The 17,825-nt window shown below is 39.0% G+C and overlaps 3 protein-coding genes across 4 annotated transcripts; all 3 read right to left on the bottom strand.

Moving 5' to 3' along the window:
* LOC137727293 (RNA-binding protein 2-like) lies at positions 1–1,687 on the bottom strand. The gene is made up of 4 exons (XM_068466156.1): positions 1,563–1,687; positions 818–1,112; positions 550–705; positions 1–202 (listed from the first exon to the last, which is right to left on the bottom strand). Exons 1-4 carry the CDS (start codon positions 1,647–1,649, stop codon positions 102–104), a joined length of 639 nt encoding a protein of 212 aa, XP_068322257.1. The 5' UTR covers positions 1,650–1,687; the 3' UTR covers positions 1–101.
* A 1,989-nt stretch (positions 1,688–3,676) lies between these two features.
* LOC137728779 (RNA-binding protein 2-like) lies at positions 3,677–8,446 on the bottom strand. Of its 2 annotated transcripts, none has more exons than XM_068467541.1 (7): positions 8,292–8,446; positions 8,094–8,207; positions 5,100–5,209; positions 4,710–5,004; positions 4,537–4,598; positions 4,299–4,380; positions 3,677–3,970 (listed from the first exon to the last, which is right to left on the bottom strand). In XM_068467541.1, the coding sequence occupies exons 2-7, from the start codon at positions 8,185–8,187 to the stop codon at positions 3,870–3,872; spliced, it is 744 nt and encodes a 247-aa protein (XP_068323642.1). In that variant the 5' UTR covers positions 8,188–8,207; positions 8,292–8,446; the 3' UTR covers positions 3,677–3,869. The 2 variants fall into 2 exon arrangements, with proteins under 2 accessions (XP_068323642.1, XP_068323643.1); XM_068467542.1 differs by having other exon boundaries at positions 8,094–8,197; positions 8,292–8,427.
* Positions 8,447–10,434: 1,988 nt separating this feature from the next.
* Positions 10,435–12,070, bottom strand: LOC137730005 (U-box domain-containing protein 29-like). The gene has a single exon (XM_068469064.1). It carries the CDS (start codon positions 11,774–11,776, stop codon positions 10,529–10,531), a length of 1,248 nt encoding a protein of 415 aa, XP_068325165.1. The 5' UTR covers positions 11,777–12,070; the 3' UTR covers positions 10,435–10,528.
* Positions 12,071–17,825: the final 5,755 nt, after the last annotated feature.

Raw genomic sequence — 17,825 nt, 5'->3', positions numbered from 1 at the left:
ATATATATATATATATATATATATATGTATATATATAATGTATAAGAGCAAATGCAATCTTGATTACATCAACACAGATGTTTCTCATCACCTAATGCCTATCACCCCTTGTTACGGCAAGGTCTAGACCTGGGATCCGGGAACTGATAAAACTGCAGTCGCAAGTAATTAAAATCAGGAGCTTGTTCATCCATTTCATAACCTACGAATGCAACACAAATGTCAGCATCTTCCAGCGTTTCAAAAAAAACAAGCACGGGAAAATAATGAGCAATCCAGTTAGTTCTACGCGATCTGGAGTGTAGAGATATTATGAACTCCAATATTAAATCACAAGAAGCCATCTATAACATTTTTGTGAACCGCCTCAACCACTTTATACCTACTATGCATGGAAGAATTTTAACATAAATTTTCCATTTACATGGTTGAATAAGGTACGATAGAAAATAGCACTTACGAAAGTATAAGGAAACAAATAAAAACAGAACGAAGATTTAAGCTTTCTTTGGCACTGATAAAGGTTGATGACAAGAAAAAGGCAATGACCTTGCAAGGCACTCAGAGCAGTTGCTGCACAGGCTGGATTTTCAAAATCCACAAAACAAAGAATAAGAGGATCCCTGCCACGCTGCATTGTGGACAAACCTGACTCTTCGTTCACAAGCCTCACTGCTTTGTATCCCACAAAAGGACGAAAGATATCTTGAAGAGTAATGTAAAGGATGAGGGATTGAAAAATTATTGACTAAAACAATAAGATTGGAAAGCAATATGCAATCATTCTTAGGCATCATAGAAAGATCATAAAGGATACGAGCTACTTCCCTCCTTGTGCTATCAGGAGGAAGTCCTTCAACATATAAAGTGCTGGATGCATCCAGAGGTAAGGGAACTGTTTCACGCCCAGGCCTAGGCATTGTATCAACTGGGAGCTGATTATTAAGACTCATATTTCGACCATATGCTAATAGATCAGAAGACGTAGCTCTAGGACTGCCCCTCATAGAATGATCAGCCATTGGAGGACCTGTCATTTCACCACTAACAGCCTTTCCCATTCCAGCTCCACCAAAAGTACTCGCTTCTCCGAAAGTGTACGAAGGCATTTCCTTTAAAAGCAAGTAGGATACATGTTTTAGTACAAAAACAGAGATATGTATCACAAAGGAGCAACTAGAGGAAGAAGAGGCCATGTTGAATGTTCTCACTATCATAAAACCAAGTAAAATGGAAAAGAAATATCAAGAGAATGTCGATTGAAGCAAGTCAGAAAACAGAAATTAGGAACTGCATCAAATACAATTGTCTCAAATAAAACAAGTGGATTGTCTAACATTAGGCATATTACATGATACACAATGAACGAAAATTGTAAAAACAGATTCATAGCATAGACCGAGATTCATATACATTGAATCTTTAACTAAATATTCAATAACTAGGGATCCAACGGCCATTGATCCCGATCCATTCTAAACAAACTTGGCAAACCATTCTCCATGTCCCATCTCCCTTTGTCTATCTCCAATCCCATAGTTAGCCTTGCAATAAATACCTACCAAATAAGGACTATAGTCCTGGGTGGCTGGGCAACAGAGAAGAAGAAACACCAACGACGACTTGGAATTATACCAAACCAAGTCCATCCGTCTATCTAATCCAGAGCTTGCTCCTTGCTCTTGCAATTACAACTTATATGCACTAGTCCCTGGACAAGTTGTGGGACAATTTACACTTAAAGTACAATAACTATTTACAGTTACCCCTTTTGCCTTTTTCATTTTTACCACAACTACGCTATATTTAGATAACAGTCACATTGGCACCAATAAATTGCTTAGACATTTTCCTGGTTTATAAACTCAATATCATTTGGGAAGTGTTATTGGCACTCCAAAAATCTCATTCTACTCTTCACAACTGTATTTTTCTTTCCTAATATAGAAAGTTGGGAATGTAGAATGAGATTTTTGGAGTGCTAATAACAATTCCCTATCCTTTGTGCCCTAAACTACCTTTTCCCCTCCTTTTTCTCTTCTAGTTCCAAAAGGATGATAGAACAAGAAAAAGGAGTAATGGCACCAAACGAAACCCTCCATACCACATGGCATGTAACCACTCAGACTTGTTCTCCAACCAAACCCTAGCTCATTTTTTAGCACACATTAGAGTGTGTAAAACTAATGCTAAGACAAAAAGCATTCTTTTGCGAAACAATTCCGATTGTTGTGCCAATTTGATGGTAATTAAAAATCATTCATTGCCCACTTCTACATTTCTCTTTTGTTTGGGTCTAGTGACCGAACAAACAGAACCTCAAATGTCGGAAAGATTCTTCGTTGTCCTCATGTTACATCGCCCTTTCTTTGCTTAGAACTTGTTTTGGAAAAGCTAAATGTGTCTGTTGCGCTTGGCAAAAGAAAAAAGAAAAAAAAAATTCTTTTGACTCATATAAACTCTTTTTAGAGAAGCACCTGCCAAATGCTTTTTGAAGAAGCACCTTCAAATATTTTTCAATAAACACTTGGATTGTTTGTAAATATTTTTAATGTGTCTACAATAAAAACACTTGTAGTATAAGTGTTTTAAAAAAAAAAGTAATTTCAAACAAACCATTAGTCACATGATGTGAAAGACAGCAACATATCAGACGGTATGCTAATTTCAAGAAGGGTGGGGAGGAGCTCTAGCAGCATAGGATTATGGGTTCAAGGCCCATGTGATATGTACAGTAGCATATAGACTAGTCGGCAACCCACTAGCTAGTGCTTAGCATTGGGAGGACATAGCAAAGCCTGTCCTTAACCGTAGTCCAAAAGGGAAGGACTCGGATCAAATTTCTAACACCAAAAGACATGACACCATGTATTGTCCCTTCTCATCATGCACTGTCTCTGCTTTTCTCCAGGCAGTGCAAGTTACAAGAAAAGACGAATTTGATCGGTAGTCATCTTCACGTTTCCGTTTTCTCCTTCTGCATTCACCTTTTGTTTCTTTCCACTAATTCTCCTTTGATTTGATTTATCCAACCCTAAAACTAGGAAAATCGGAGTTGTGCAGGGAGAACATGAGAGAGCGGAAATCACTTACCATATGATATCTGTAATATAATCCTGCAAATCCGTGCTAAAAAAACACACTAGCTTTAAAGGGATTGTGCCTGAGCAGCTTGCCACTTCCAAAACACTACAAGCATTCCTAGTTCAATAGGCTTGCAACATCCAGACTGCTTCTCACTACTCTTGAAAGGAGGCAGTTCATTCCGCGTTGCACTTAGATATCTTAAGCCAGCTAATTTGGTGATCAAATGTGGAAGATTTCACCCCTTTAATTAGGCTTCCATTCTTCTTCATACGTATGTCCATCACTAGAATGCTTCCCGCTTTAGAATATAGAGAGCAGCTTCCATAGGACGAGTGCATTGCCACCGCAGCATCCCATGCCAATGATATAGTGTCATATTAAGTTTCTCTCCCCATTACATTTTGTCATTGGCACGGGACACTCGTGGCAAGGTACCCGGGCCATCGAAGTCCTCCAGAATATGGAAATAATCTAGATGCAAATTATCTCTGCACTAATCTTGCGGGAGCCTATGCATGGTATAGTGTCAAAGAGAAGAAGCTATTCTGAATTAAAACATTCCTTGAGTAAATTTTGCAGACCATGGACGTGCAAAATCAGATCTCTGTTTAATTGCACAACTATAAAACTGTTTCTGATTTCACTAACTCGAAACAACAATGTGCATCAGAAGTGCTTACAATTAGCGTGTGCCCAAGCCTGAGCAATATATATATGGAATGTATAAAAGCAAATGCAATCTTGATTACATCAAAAACACATCTCTCATCACCTAATGCCTATCACCTCTTGTTACGGCCAGGTCCGGACCTGGGACCCGGGAACCGAGAAAACTGCAGCCGCAAGTAATTAGAATCAGGAGCATGTTCATCCATTTCGTAACCTGCAAACGCAACACAAATGTAAGCATCTTCCACCGTTTCAAATACCGCAAGCACGGGAAAATATAATGAGCAATACTAGTTCTTCACAATCTGGAGTGTAGAGATATTATGAACTTCAATCATAAATCACAAGAAGCCCTCTATAACATTTTTCTGAACTGCCTCAACCTCTTTACACATACTATGCATCGAATTACTTGATTGAATAAGGTACGATAGAAAATAGCACTTGGGAAGATATAAACAAAACAAATAAAAACAGAAAGTAGAATTAAGCTTTCTTTGACACCGATAGTCACCAAGGTTGATGACAAGAAAAGCAACCACCTTGCAAGGCACTCAGAGCAGTTGCCGCACAGGCTGGATTTTCAAAATCCACAAAACAAAGAATAAGAGGATCCCCGCCACGCTGCATTATGGTCAAACCGGAATATTAGTGCGAAGAAAGATTATAAACTTCCCAAAAGTCAAACCAAGCAGCAGAATGAGAATCTTAAGTCAGAGTGATCAAGAAAACAGAATGACTAAGAAAAGTAATTGTTTACAATAATTCACCCCCACATACATGTTTGGACTCTTTGCTCACAAGCCTCACTGCTTTGTATCCCACAAAAGGACGAAAGATATCTTAAGATTTATGTAAAGGATGAGCGATGGAAAAATTATTGAGTTAAACAATAAGATTGGAAAGCAATATGCAATAATTCTTAGGCATCATTGAAAGATCATAAGGGATACGAGCTACTTCCCTCCTTGTGCTGTCAGGAGGAAGTCCTTCAACATATAAAGTGCTGGTTGCATCCAGAGGTAAAGGAACTGTTTCACGTCCAGGCCTAGGCATTGAATCAACTGGGAGCTGATTAGCAAGATTCATATTTCGACCATTTGTTAGTACATCAGAAGACATAGCTCCAGGACGACCCCTCATAGAATGATCAGCCATTGTAGGACCTGTCATTCCACCACCAACAGCCCTTCCCATTCCAGCTCCACCAAAACTACTTGCTTCTCCAGAAGTGTACGAAGCCATTTCCTTTAGAAGTAAGTAGGACAAATCTTTTAGTACAAAAACAGAGAGATATAACACAAATAATAATAGGCATAATTTCAAATGCTTAAGAAAGTCACCGCATTCTGAAGATAGCGGTCATATGCTGATCCAATTGATCTGTTATCCTTTACAGTCCTAGGACCACCAAGATCATCCTCTCGTGCAAAATAACCATGCATCTCTTGACCTGAAGACAGGTTGACAACACAGAAAAGTAAGGGCCTATCTGGTGATGTTTTCCAAAACCATCTGCATAAAACGCTTTCAGAAAACGAAAACAATATAACATTCTTGTATTTTAACATTAGATAATGCATCTGGTAGAATAGTTTGAAAAATGTTTCTTAAAACAAAAACAGTGAAAACGTGTTCAGTGCTAGTGTGAGAAAATTGAATTACTGAATTTGTATTAGGCAGCAACATTTTGAAAAACTACCCTCAACTAATATTATAATCAAACACATAACTAATGTAAACGCTGACAAGACGTATCAATGAACCAAACAAATTATTTTAAAACATTGTGAGTTAGAGCCCTTTTAAACGGCACAATAGTGAAATTGATTTATCCCATGTCTGCATCAAAGCTAACCAAAACCATTGTGAGCTAGAGCCTTATTAAATGGAACATTCATATCAATGAACATCCAAATCAGACCTTATTTTTATCCAATACAAGTGCAGTATAACCATTTCAGATTTAGAAGCAAAAATAAATAAATAAAGCAACACCGAAAAGAGATAAAGAAACTGATACAAGTACAGTATAACCCTTCCGACACCAAAAAGAAACTGATACAATAAAATAAAGCTACATCCAACATCGCTCTATATCCCATAAAAGTACGGTATAACTATCCCAGTTTAAACTGAAACCAAGTACGATTCAGCATCTTCAGTTTCTCAATTTATAAGTTCTACCAAATTCTTGACGACTCTAGTTTAAATTGAAATAATACCAAATTCTACCATCCACACCAATTTACCTTGAAAACAACCCACAACCAAATGTTTTCACATCAAAGACAGACGACAACATTGCAGGGGAGAGGGGGAAAGGGAGGAGGAAGAAAAGAGAGAGGGGGGGTGGGGAGGCGGCGAGGAGAAGAGGGTCCACAAATTGGTTTTGATGAATGGGTCTCAGACAGGCTTTCGGTGTGGGGCTGGAGTGCAGGTTTTGAGGGTGTAGAGAGAGTGGGAGGAGGTGAGGAGGCAAAGAGAGATGGAGAAAGAAAGGCAGAGAGAGGCAATGGGGTGTTTGGTCTTTTGTCATGGGTTTTTGAGAGCAGATAAACATGAAAAGTGAGGACCAACAACAAAGCCTCTGAAGAAGACTGAAATATTTATTCCAGTTGAAAGGTTCCTTTTTGTGTTTCTAACTATTCACCATGTTTCACTTTTCCCCTGAAAACAACATAAATAGTGGAAAGGTTGTTTCATAGCTTGAAGAACAAAATTGAGATCATTTTACAGAATAATTTTCCCATGTTTTACAAACTTAATGCACCGAACACATATTTGACCTTTATTAAAAATTTAAAAGGCAAAACACTGAGAAAACATTAACAAATAGACCCTGATTCAGCTGTATATATTACAACTATAGAACAAGAGAAAAGGCATTAAAAAAAAAGCAGATGGAAGAACTTAAATGATGAAACCAATTGAGAAGCATTCGGTGGAAGTAGAGTATACCCCGTCTAACAGTTAACAAACAAGGTAAAAACCTAACTCTTTAATGTGCAGAGTTAGACCAAAGGTGTGGAATGAGCAATTTCACTACAACAACTAGGAGATATTTGAACAAGTAAAACTGCTATCAATGTTCCAAAGTACAAAGAAAACATGCCAATCAAAACATCTACATACAACTATACAAGTCTATGCTTTTGATCAGTGACTAAGAAGTTATAACAAGAACAACTCAACAAACAAATAACTAAATGAATAAAAAGGAGAATTTTGTTATATCAAAATGTATACCAATAATACGCATCAATTTGTATATACAAATAATTGCATTATAAATATGTATGGAGGATCTTATTACCATCATTATTGAATAGCATTAGATTGGAAGACTGACCGCACTGAAAGGAAAGAATCTACTTGATAATTTCAGAGGTTTGGGGTTTGGTTGGGTTCGGGAAAAGACCCATTCTTAAGTTCCTTGCAATGTAATTGGAAGCCTAAATGATTTTCTAGTAGTTTCCATTTTCACACAGGTCTTAACAAACACACTGAACAAGGTTTTCCCACCTTGAACATAACTTAATAACAACCAGTAACTTCTAAAAATAACGCTAAAGTGGAAATCTTTCAAAAGTTGCTCTAAAAATGAAACCCAGTAAATAATATCAGTAACAATGGACCGAAGGAAACACAAGGGCCAAAAACTGTGATCTGGTTACAAAGAAAATAAAAACAGAAATCATATGCTTAGTAAAGCTTTCATGGAAGATACATTATTATATGGAATCATACAAGTACGAGTGTTGATTGCAATTGTAGTAGGTGGAACAGATAGGCTAGGACTATATTATGTGCTTCAAGAACCCGAAGATGCAAGAGTATACATGGAACTATGGAAGCAAAACATTTATTTTATTTTTTTTAATAGAAAAGAAAAGAGACACCTAGCTACAAAACCAGAATCTGCATATCTACTAGAGTAAGTGGAGATGCATACAAGCAGAGTCATCAGACAACTGAACTGGAATCCTTTGTCAACCATAGATACCCTTGACCCTTCACATAAAATTCACCACTTTGAAACATAATTTACATTGAAACCCGAAACCCATCACGAACCACTAAGTAAAAACACTTATAACATGAAGAAGCAGACTTCAGCCTAGCTAAGTTGGCTCGAGCAGTGTGCTCCCCATCTGGGCCCAAGTTTGAATCCCCCTCTCCCCATAGTTTCAATTAGATTATAATATCGCTCAAATTATAAACAACAAGTCAGAAATTAAATGGTTTGACAACTAAATCTATAATGCAAACGAATGCAATCGCAATTTCATCTAATTAAAGAAAATAACTATGAGAAATGGCCACAGAGGAGTTACCGTAGTCGGAACGAGGTCGTTTATGCACACCGCCAGAGGGACCCAGTTGATGCTGCTGCTGCTGCTGCTGCCGGTTCCATATGCCGTCCCCCATTTCAGTTTTCCTGCAAATTTCTAAATTTCAGCAAAAAAATAAAAAGCCATTACAACAAGGTAAAATTAACTAAAAAAATTTGTTAAAACCCTAATTTGGTTAACCTCGTTGGTGGTTCGAATTCGAATTCGGGAACCCTAATTTGGACAAGCTTTTTCCCGCAACAGCTTCAGCTTCCGTGTTTTTATTTCTTTTTTCAGTGACCTGCTTTTGCTTCTTCGACCGATTTTTCACGTCGAACCTCGCCGACGACTCAGATCGCTTGGGTATTATTTTGTGTGGCTTTGCTGCGGGAGGCCTCATTGGTTCCCCTCAAGCATCCAATAGTGTTCCGGCACGTGTTCATGAGTACACTTGGAACGCCCTGGTTGGCTTTGCCAAGGAGCAAGTCTGATTGCGCTCATGGACCCGTTAGTTTAAATCGGATTATCACTTACCTCCCCTTAGCCTTTTTCTTTTCATTTTCGTCCTTTGTACTTTCAGTTTGTTAGCTCCGTTATTTCAGTCTGTCAAATGAGACAATGTAGCAACCAAAGTTTCCTGTTCAAAGTTCTCGCCGGATCTTTTTCTTAGGAATTTAGAGGATCTCGTAATTATGTTCGTTCATGTACATCATGCAGTCAGAAATCATTTTAAATTTAAAATTTAAAATTAAATATAAATAGCATGAGAGTATAACCAGAGTATACAATCAAAGTTAACCATCATGTGGTACATACGTGTGTCAAAAGCTGTTTCTGATTCGTAAAGTTCCTTATATTGTAACCAGCGGAACTGAGGAGACATAACTGCCCATTGTGATCAACGTTGAGTGACTCATTGTCTCCAACCCTGTATGTCCCAGTATTTGAGTAAGCATACCGATCGATCAAGTTGTAATATAATTGGACACTCCGGGTACTGCTCTAGGTTCCCATCATGCTGCACTAAAAGTCTAAATCCTCCGCTTGCGTGATTTTGTGTCAGAGATGCTGGAGACAAGCTTCTTTCTAGCCAGCAATCGATGTCCAGATACAATGGTATCGGTTGGAGTATCAAAACTCTGCCAAATGATTTTTGAGTCCGAGTTGTAGATGACAAAGTTACCAGAATCGAGCGTGGAAGTCGGGGCAGCGGGCTCATAAATGTTCGAAATGGTTGCTGATACAACTCGGTTATCTGGCGCCATGACCCTTATTCCTTCACCGCTTCAAAACAGCTTTACATCGTTAGAGAGTGGCATCGGAGCATCGCAGTTTGTTGTCCATACGATTGTTTTCTGCTGGATTTTCGTAAACCAGATGCCTACTACGGCAAAGTTGTTGCCTTACTCTGTAAAATCTGAACGCAAACTAGCCCGAATTGGTCTTCTTTTTTAGTTTTTTTTTATTTACAATCATTTTTGTCTCGTTTTTGAAATTAAATATATATTGTTCTAAGAGCAACGATTTAGTAGTTTGTTTGTCAAGGATACGAAAATAAGCCATGTTACGTTTGACACTCGTGCATAGCTCAACAACTCATATTTTTTCATACAGTTCATTGCGCATAACTCATTTACCTCTGCCCACAAAAGAGAGGACGACTTCTATGACATGGATACATTTTCACTAAGGCAGTCTCATGTCAAATATACAATATTATGTGTAAATTTATCTCTGCATAGTATTATATTATTGGTATAAAACGTAGCTGAGGCAGTACAACTGTGACTTGTAAGTCGCACTCTAAAAAAAAGCATACAACTATTTGATCACAATTACTCCAAAACTACTAAGAAATAAATTTGAACTTAAGACCAATTAAATTTACCCAAGTATACAATAGATCTCCTTACATTCTCTTACTTGACAAGTTATAACTTGCAAATCATATCAAAACTTGCCCCCTTTACAAAGAAGGATTCTTGTCCTAAATCCTTTTTCAAAGTTCAAACCAATTCATCATGAAACTTTTCTGAATTAACAATAAAAAGAAACAACAAATCAAAAAAGAAGATTAACATGAGATTACCAAAAAGTTGTTTATTTCTTCATTCTTTTAATCACTTAAGCCATCTAATCAACATAATTTTGCATATTCACGTCCCCACAAACTTGAGAAATATTTCTGGAAACACGGCTAATACAATTTTTCGGAATTTTTTTTTTAGTTTCCAGCTAATTGTAATACCATTCTTAATATAGCGGAACGTGTTCACAGCACAGAAAAATCTCTCTACTAATCATACAACATCAATCACGTAATGATGATCAATGACTACAAAACTAAAAGAATTTTCCTTTTTGTGTCTATAAATTTTGCAATCAAATTCACAACTTCCAAAAAAATACATGAGCAAGATTATCATCATGAACAATTTCTAACAAGGCGTGATATGTATAGTCTTGGTGTCATACCTCAACCCCAACCCTAACCCAACACTCAAAACTTTGACCAAATCCCCACACATCCTCCTCACAAAATGCCCCTCCCCATACCCACTCTGCATCACCAACAACACCTTCGCCACCCCATTCCCTCCCGCCACGCTTTCCCTCGCCCTCTTGTCCCCCAACATGCAGCACACGCTCCACAGCACCGCCATGCCGTCCTCCGTCGCCCCCCTCGACACCTTCATCAGCCTCTCCGCCACCGCCCCCGCGCACTTCTCCTCCCCGCTGATTGCCGACCGGCCCTCGGCGCACGTGGCAATGGTGGATAACAGCTTCAAAGACTTCTCCGCAAGGTTAGTGCTGGTGTCCGGGTTTAACAGCGTTGATGTTATGACTCGGACGAGTCCGAACCGGACGAGCTCGGCTTTAATTGACCGATTCACGGACAATGATGCTAAGCACGAGAAAACGGCGCCGTATAGGTCCTGACAGGTTTCCAAGCTCAATAGATCGTTGAGTACGGACAATAAGCCTTCCTTCTCCGCGATTAATCGTTTCGACTCGGCGTCGAGCGCGATCGAATCCAAAACCTTGACGGATTCGATCTTCGAGCTCAGGCTTCCTTTCTGCAGTACCAATCGAATCGAAGCGAGGGAATTGCCGTTGCTCTTCGCAATAAATCGGCTCAATTGCTCGTTGACTCCGCTCTGAGGCAAAATCGAATCCAAAACCTTAATTACCGATTCGAGAACTTCGATTTCGACGCCTTCTCTATTCAGAATCCCCACAGTGGCGGTGACGAAGCCGTCGAAATTCGCCACAAACCTCCGGTTCTCCTCACCGACCCTTGCGAAATCGGCAGTCTTCGACAATGAGTGTACGATATTTTGGCTGAATTTCTCAGTCTCTTTCTCATTGCGGAGAAATTGAACGAGGGAGGCGAGGTGCTGGGAGGACAGAGAGGGAGAGGAGGCCGGCGAGGAAGGGCCGTGGGACTGGGCCCAGAGGTTGATGAGACGGCGGAGGGTGAGGTTGGGGATGACGTCTTTGGACTGGAGGATTTGCATGGTGGCGGGGCAGGTGTCGTGGCCGGATTCGAGCCAGTGCTGGATGCTGGCGCGGTCGTAGGTGACGCCGGTGCAGAGGCTGACGGGGGAGCGCATGACGTCCATGGAGATGGGGCAGCGGAAGAGGTTGGGGACGGTGATGTAGAGGTGGTCCCGCTCCCTCACCATTTTTGGTGGCGAGTTGATTGTTTGGTGCTCCAGAGTTTCTCAGACGGAGAGGTTTGAGTTTGTTGTGTTTTGGAAGGAAGTGGAGGTTGGAGGAGTTTTTGAGGACGAAGGTGACGTCGTCGTTTTGACTTAGTGGTGGTGGGACAGGGGTGTGTATGTAAATACGACTAAATTAGTCGTTGGTCAAATGTGGGCCTGTTGCTGCTTAGTTAAGTATTGGGTTTGTATCCGCGTGAAATTAGCTTGCATATCGAGGGAAAATGCAGTTAAAGAAGGGCGAAATTCCACTAATGCCCATGAGCTGATGGGATTTATACCTTCTTACTCTGCGTGCACACTTTATTTCAAATAGAGGTGTGTAGAGTGAGAAAAATTATGAGAAAATCAATTTGTCTTATATTTTTAAAATTCATATTTTAATTTTATTTTGTGTTTTTGTTGCAATAGTTTTGTTAATCAATTGGGAATAACATTGACAAGTAAAATAAGCTATATCAAGAGTTAATTGATGCTAGTGTAGCCAAAGCCTACGAGTGTGTGTGCAGTATAAAAGTGATCAACTAGTACTATGGTTTAGTGGTAATTTCCTTTATTTACAGGTGAGTTTCAGGTTTTGCTCATATGAATGGCAATGATGTATTATATTTGAATTGAGTTCGATATTTAGTTAAGAGCTAACCCATGTGGCATGGTTCAATCCCCACACCTCTTGAGTAGAAAATCATTCTCTAAAAAAAAAATTCCAGCTTGAAAATTATGCTATTGTAATCGATTAAATAAGTTTTCAGTTTGAAAATTATAATTAACTTCTTTGGCTGAAAAAAAAAAAAAAAAAAAAGTTTGTTTGAAAAAGAGTAAGAATCACATGTGACTCGTCGGACTGAGTAAGAATCGATTGTGATTAGTTGGACTAACCTCATTTAAGTTCCATTTAGTCGGAAACAGTTTTAAATTTGACTTAAACGAACGCAAGTACGATAAGTATTTGTTCTGAGTTTAGCAATATCAGACCCAAGTATTTATGGATAAATATGAATCCAATTAGGTGTACAAGTAGTATAATGTAAATTTGAAACGTTTTTAAGACATAAATCATGTTAGTTGAGGACTAGAAACATCAAATGCCATATATGGCTATGGTGCTATGTCATCGTTACGACTTTGTAAGTGTGGTGTGGTGTAGCCTTGTAGGGTCGCCCGATCTCAGCGGACGTGGAAATTGGAACACGGGATAGAAAGGAGAAAAAATCTAGTTTGATTTTAAATTTGAAAGACTAACGTATTATTTAGCACTACAGTTTAATGTTATTCATCTTCACTTGTAAGTGAGGTCTTAAGTTTGATTATCGCTAAAAGTGAATTTGAATCATATTATTATAGTTAGCCCAATGTGAGACTTAGCTTATTATCACATTCACTTAATATGGATAATATCGTTTGTTAAAAAAAAAAAAAAAAAAAAAAAAAGAAAAGGAGAAGAGCGAAGACGTTGGAGCATAGAATTTTGTCCGCCGAATATGACCGTAGAGAAATGTGGACTATAGAGGAGTGCTCGTTCTTCGGGTCTTATCCTCTGACTTTTGAGACAATAAGACCAAAGACTATATATGGCTCTCTTGTGTGTGTACACGTACTAATTTTTGAATATATATTAGCTTACTTGTTGGGACAAAAAATTCAAATTGATAAGTTATTATAAAGCTAGCTAAAAGACATACACCGGCAAATAAAACTATAGGATTATAGTCAATATTGTTAAATATAATATTGATGTAGTATGATTGTGTAAATTTTGGTAAATTTGAATTAGGATTTCTATGTAATTTAGATGATTTTTTCTATTAGACTTTGTGTGACATCTCACATCGTCCAGAGGTGTGATCCTTATATGTGTATTCTCATCCCTACCTAGCACGAGGCCTTTTGGGAGCTCACTGGCTTCAGGTTCCATGAGAACTCCGAAGTTAAGCGAGTAGCGCGCGAGAGCATTCCCAAGATGGGTGACCCATCAGGAAGTTCTCATGTGAGTTCCTAGAAACAAAACCGTGAGGGTGTGTTGGGAGCCCAAAGCGGACAATATCGTGCTACGGTGGAGTCGGGGCCGGGAAGTGGTTCCGCCTCGGGCCGGGATGTGACAAATTGGTATCAGAGCCTAACTCTGGTCGTGGTGTGTCGACGAGGACGTCGGGCCCCTAAGGAGGGTGGATTATGACATCCCACATTGTCCAGATGTGTGATCCTTATATGTGTATTCTCATCCCTACCTAGCACGAGGCCTTTTGGAAGCTCACTGGCTTCGGGTTCCATGGGAACTCCGAAGTTAAGCGAGTAGCGCGCAAGAGCATTCCCAGGATGGGTGACCCATCGAGAAGTTCTCGTGTGAGTTCCTAGAAACAAAACCGTGAGGGTGTGCTGGGGGCCCAAAGCGGACAATATCGTGCCCCGGTGGAGTCGGGACCCGGAAGTGGTTCTGCCCCGGGCGGGGATGTGACAATTTGTATTTTTGGTGAGCAAGTTTGCTTCTCCTTATTGTTTACTATAAATAAAGGCATTGGCACAAGGGAACATAAACCAATTTTTCTGAGTCTTTTTCTCCACCACTATCACCACACCATTTCTCTTTCTTTCAGTAAAATAGGACACAATATGTTATCAGCACGCTACAGACGCTGCGCTGTGAATCTGGAGGCTATTTTCTACTACAAAGCAGCTCAAAATTCTGAACACACAATCTAAGTAACTTCTAAAATACGGTTGAACTTTGATATTTTTTTGTTAGCTCTAATTGCATGAAATCTTCAACATAGTGGATGAACCCAATTTTATGCTTTACGAATTATAATATTTTGCTTATATGTTGTTGATGATTGCGTGAGAAAAGAAAGAAAGAAAGAAAGAAAGAAGAAAATTAGGGTTTCTCCAACCTCCCGCGTGAGCCACAATCTAAAGCGTTTAAGCCGAGTCGCCAAGCTGCGTCGCGATCCACAAGGAGCCTAACTGCTCCTATTCCGAAACCCTAGGACGAGATGATGCCATTTTTGCGTCGCCCCTGTCCCGTCCTTGTTTCACCATTTTCTGGTGAAACCACCCATCCTCGAGAGCCTACAGTCTTCCCGATGATAATCCAGTTGTCCCCGAGGACCTAATTCATTATTCAAGTCAAATCTCGTCGGATTTTTGTGAGATTCAATTCGGATCTACTTGATTTTGAACCCCCGTTGCGAATCCATGCTCGCCTGCATTCATTATGACACACCCTGACCCATATATTCAAGTGGACACCAAAAATAAGAAATGTTGGCCGACACCTGAAAGGTGACAAAAACATAAGATGAGAATGGTACATGGAAAGTACAAGTAAAATAAAGTTGAAGCGTAAAACTAATTTATTTTAAGAGTGAGAGTACACGGTGCAAGATGAATTCATATTACAAATGCAAGTATTATCAAAGCAAAGCTACGTACAGTCGCAGTAAAAGTAAGAATATTCTCATCCTGGGCTGGATAAAGATTAAACAAACTAGATGAATTTAAATTTTCCGCATTTACCGGAGTATATGTCAGAACGGCGTCTATCGCAGCCACCACGAGAACGTCCACACATGACACTACACCGGGGCAAATATTCTTTAACTCTTCCTTGACACGGTCAATTACTTGAAATCCCTGGAATGAATTCTTGCCTCTCCCGTAGTCGGGATGTCATCCAGCTCCAGGGAGGGTAAACCTATAAGTCTGATACTTTAGATATCATATAATTCAAACTACGTTTTAGTTACATGTAGTTTTGAGGTAGGTAGGGTTTCGCACGAGTCCAGCTCGTCAGAGACGTGCAACGAAAATCGTGTCTCACGCCATGGCGTGTCCCATGCTTGCCCTAGTCCTCAAAAAATAATGATGTGTTGTGCTAGGTTGACATTAAACTGGGCATGGTCAAGCTGCCCTAGCCCGTTGCACACTCTCACGCATGCTAGATAAACATTGCTTTCATAGAGGTCATGTGATGCACATATATAGCAACCTACACATTTGAAATGATGATTTCAGGATCTCGTCCTGTTGTAAATTTCCCAAGATCAACGGTCCTTTGTTCGACCCATAGGCATTGTGTAATTTGATTTCTTAACTCAATACGGATGTGAACTAGAGTCGGTGTTTCTTCTAAGACACAAAACTGCCAAACTTAACCTTGCTGGCTATCAACTATATTCTTGTTTCCTTGATCTGGCTTTAATTCTGATAGAAAACTTTTAATTCGAATACCGTATATTTCAAACTGGAAAATTTATAATTCTCATCCTCAACCTCGATATTGAACTAAACATTATATATGTTACATATTATGCAGGAGCGCTCAAGCGCCAACTAGTTAAAATTTTTATAGAAAACTAACCACTCTACGCCTATTGCATTAATTTCTAACCCAACTTAAAATACCCAAATCCGACTTAAAACCCACCAAACATGTTTGACGTTTTCACCCTATACATATAAAGCAAGTTGGATTTGAATTTGAAAACTTCCTATTGGATGCTGAATATCACATTAAATTAGTAATCGTACGTTGTGAATGAGGTGTTGCATATTAATTTTCCGTTGGCCCATTTAGATTAGTATTATAATTATTGGAACTTATAGTAGTAGGTGAAGATGATGGAAGGGCCTAACTACTTGATTCTTCTTAATTAATCAACATACAGCTCAATTAGTTATAGTGGGGGAGAAGACTGATGAACCTGACATTTCATTTCATGAATGTTTGCTCCTACCTCTATTAACTAGCACTTATCTTCTGGCCGGCTGTTTTAAGGATTTTCTCTGTCACATAATTATCAATAATTTCAAAGTTCTATTACTAATCCGTGACTAGATCAAGTAAATTGGGAAAAGGACCACGTGGTTTGGAAATTTAATCTAAACTAAAGTATATAACTAAATGAGTTGGAAATATCAATTAAATATCAAATTAACTATACTAAATGATACCACCACGGGATGGTCTAGTGGTTAGGGATAAATTTCAGATTTGTTTCCACACGGCATCTCTTGGGTTCAATTTCTTGCATTGGTGAATCGTATGATGGGCCAGAAAGAGGCTGAAATGCCTTTATGAGTTTTTCCGGCCTCCAAAAGGGTAGATTACTGTGGTGAAGCCATGATCCCCTTTTGAAGCAAAAAAAAAGAAAAAAGAACTGTACTGAATGAAGAAGTGACTAATCTTTTCGGTACCAAGGATTTCATTTTAGGATACTTTTTTACAACATCTCTTTCCTATAAATGATAAGCTCAGAGATATAAACTCCTTGATCAATGATCTAGAGGAGAAATCTCGCACTTGATTTGATGCAGGACAGAACCTAGGTTATCAAGGAGAAAAGAATAGATAACATGGGATTTGCTCAACTAAGGGCAACGGAGCTAGCTCACGTTGCTAATCGTGGATTCGCTCACACGACCAAGCCAAATGCTTGATTGGGGAAGGAGAAATCACTCACTTCAATTGCACAAAGTAAAACATATTTTAATTCATTCAAGTCTAGCAAAGGCTTCTAATACATCAATATTTAAAGGAACTAAAGATAAAGAAGCATAAATAGACCACAACTTCCTTAGAAACTCTCTAAAAATGACTTAACAAGTTCTTATGTCATTAAAATAAATTACAATGCCTTTATTATTTGAATTTCCAATGCCAACAAGAAGTTTTCAATTTGTTTTTTTTTTGTTTTTAAGCCTTGGCTCCCGCATCATTTTCCCCTTCTCGAAGAAAACTTGTCCTCGAGTTTCAGTTGGTCTTCCTCGATATTTGGGATGACCTTGCAGATTCTTCCACAACAACCACAATAGTAAAATGAAGTTCATGGTGATCAAAGTGTTCCAAGCCACAAAATATTCATGAAAAGACCATGTCCCCATTCTTTCAAACGTTGTAGGCCATGGTTCCTTCTTTTTGATTGAAAATGACCTCCAACCACTAGAATGCATCTTGAAACCCCTTAGAATGTTCTCTGTGATAAATCTGTAAATCCAACCTATCTCTAAACCTCAA

The sequence above is a fragment of the Pyrus communis genome, chromosome 3, assembly GCF_963583255.1.
Source record: "Pyrus communis chromosome 3, drPyrComm1.1, whole genome shotgun sequence".
Classification (NCBI taxonomy): Eukaryota; Viridiplantae; Streptophyta; class Magnoliopsida; order Rosales; family Rosaceae; genus Pyrus; species Pyrus communis.
This window is presented reverse-complemented; position numbering and strand designations above follow the sequence as displayed.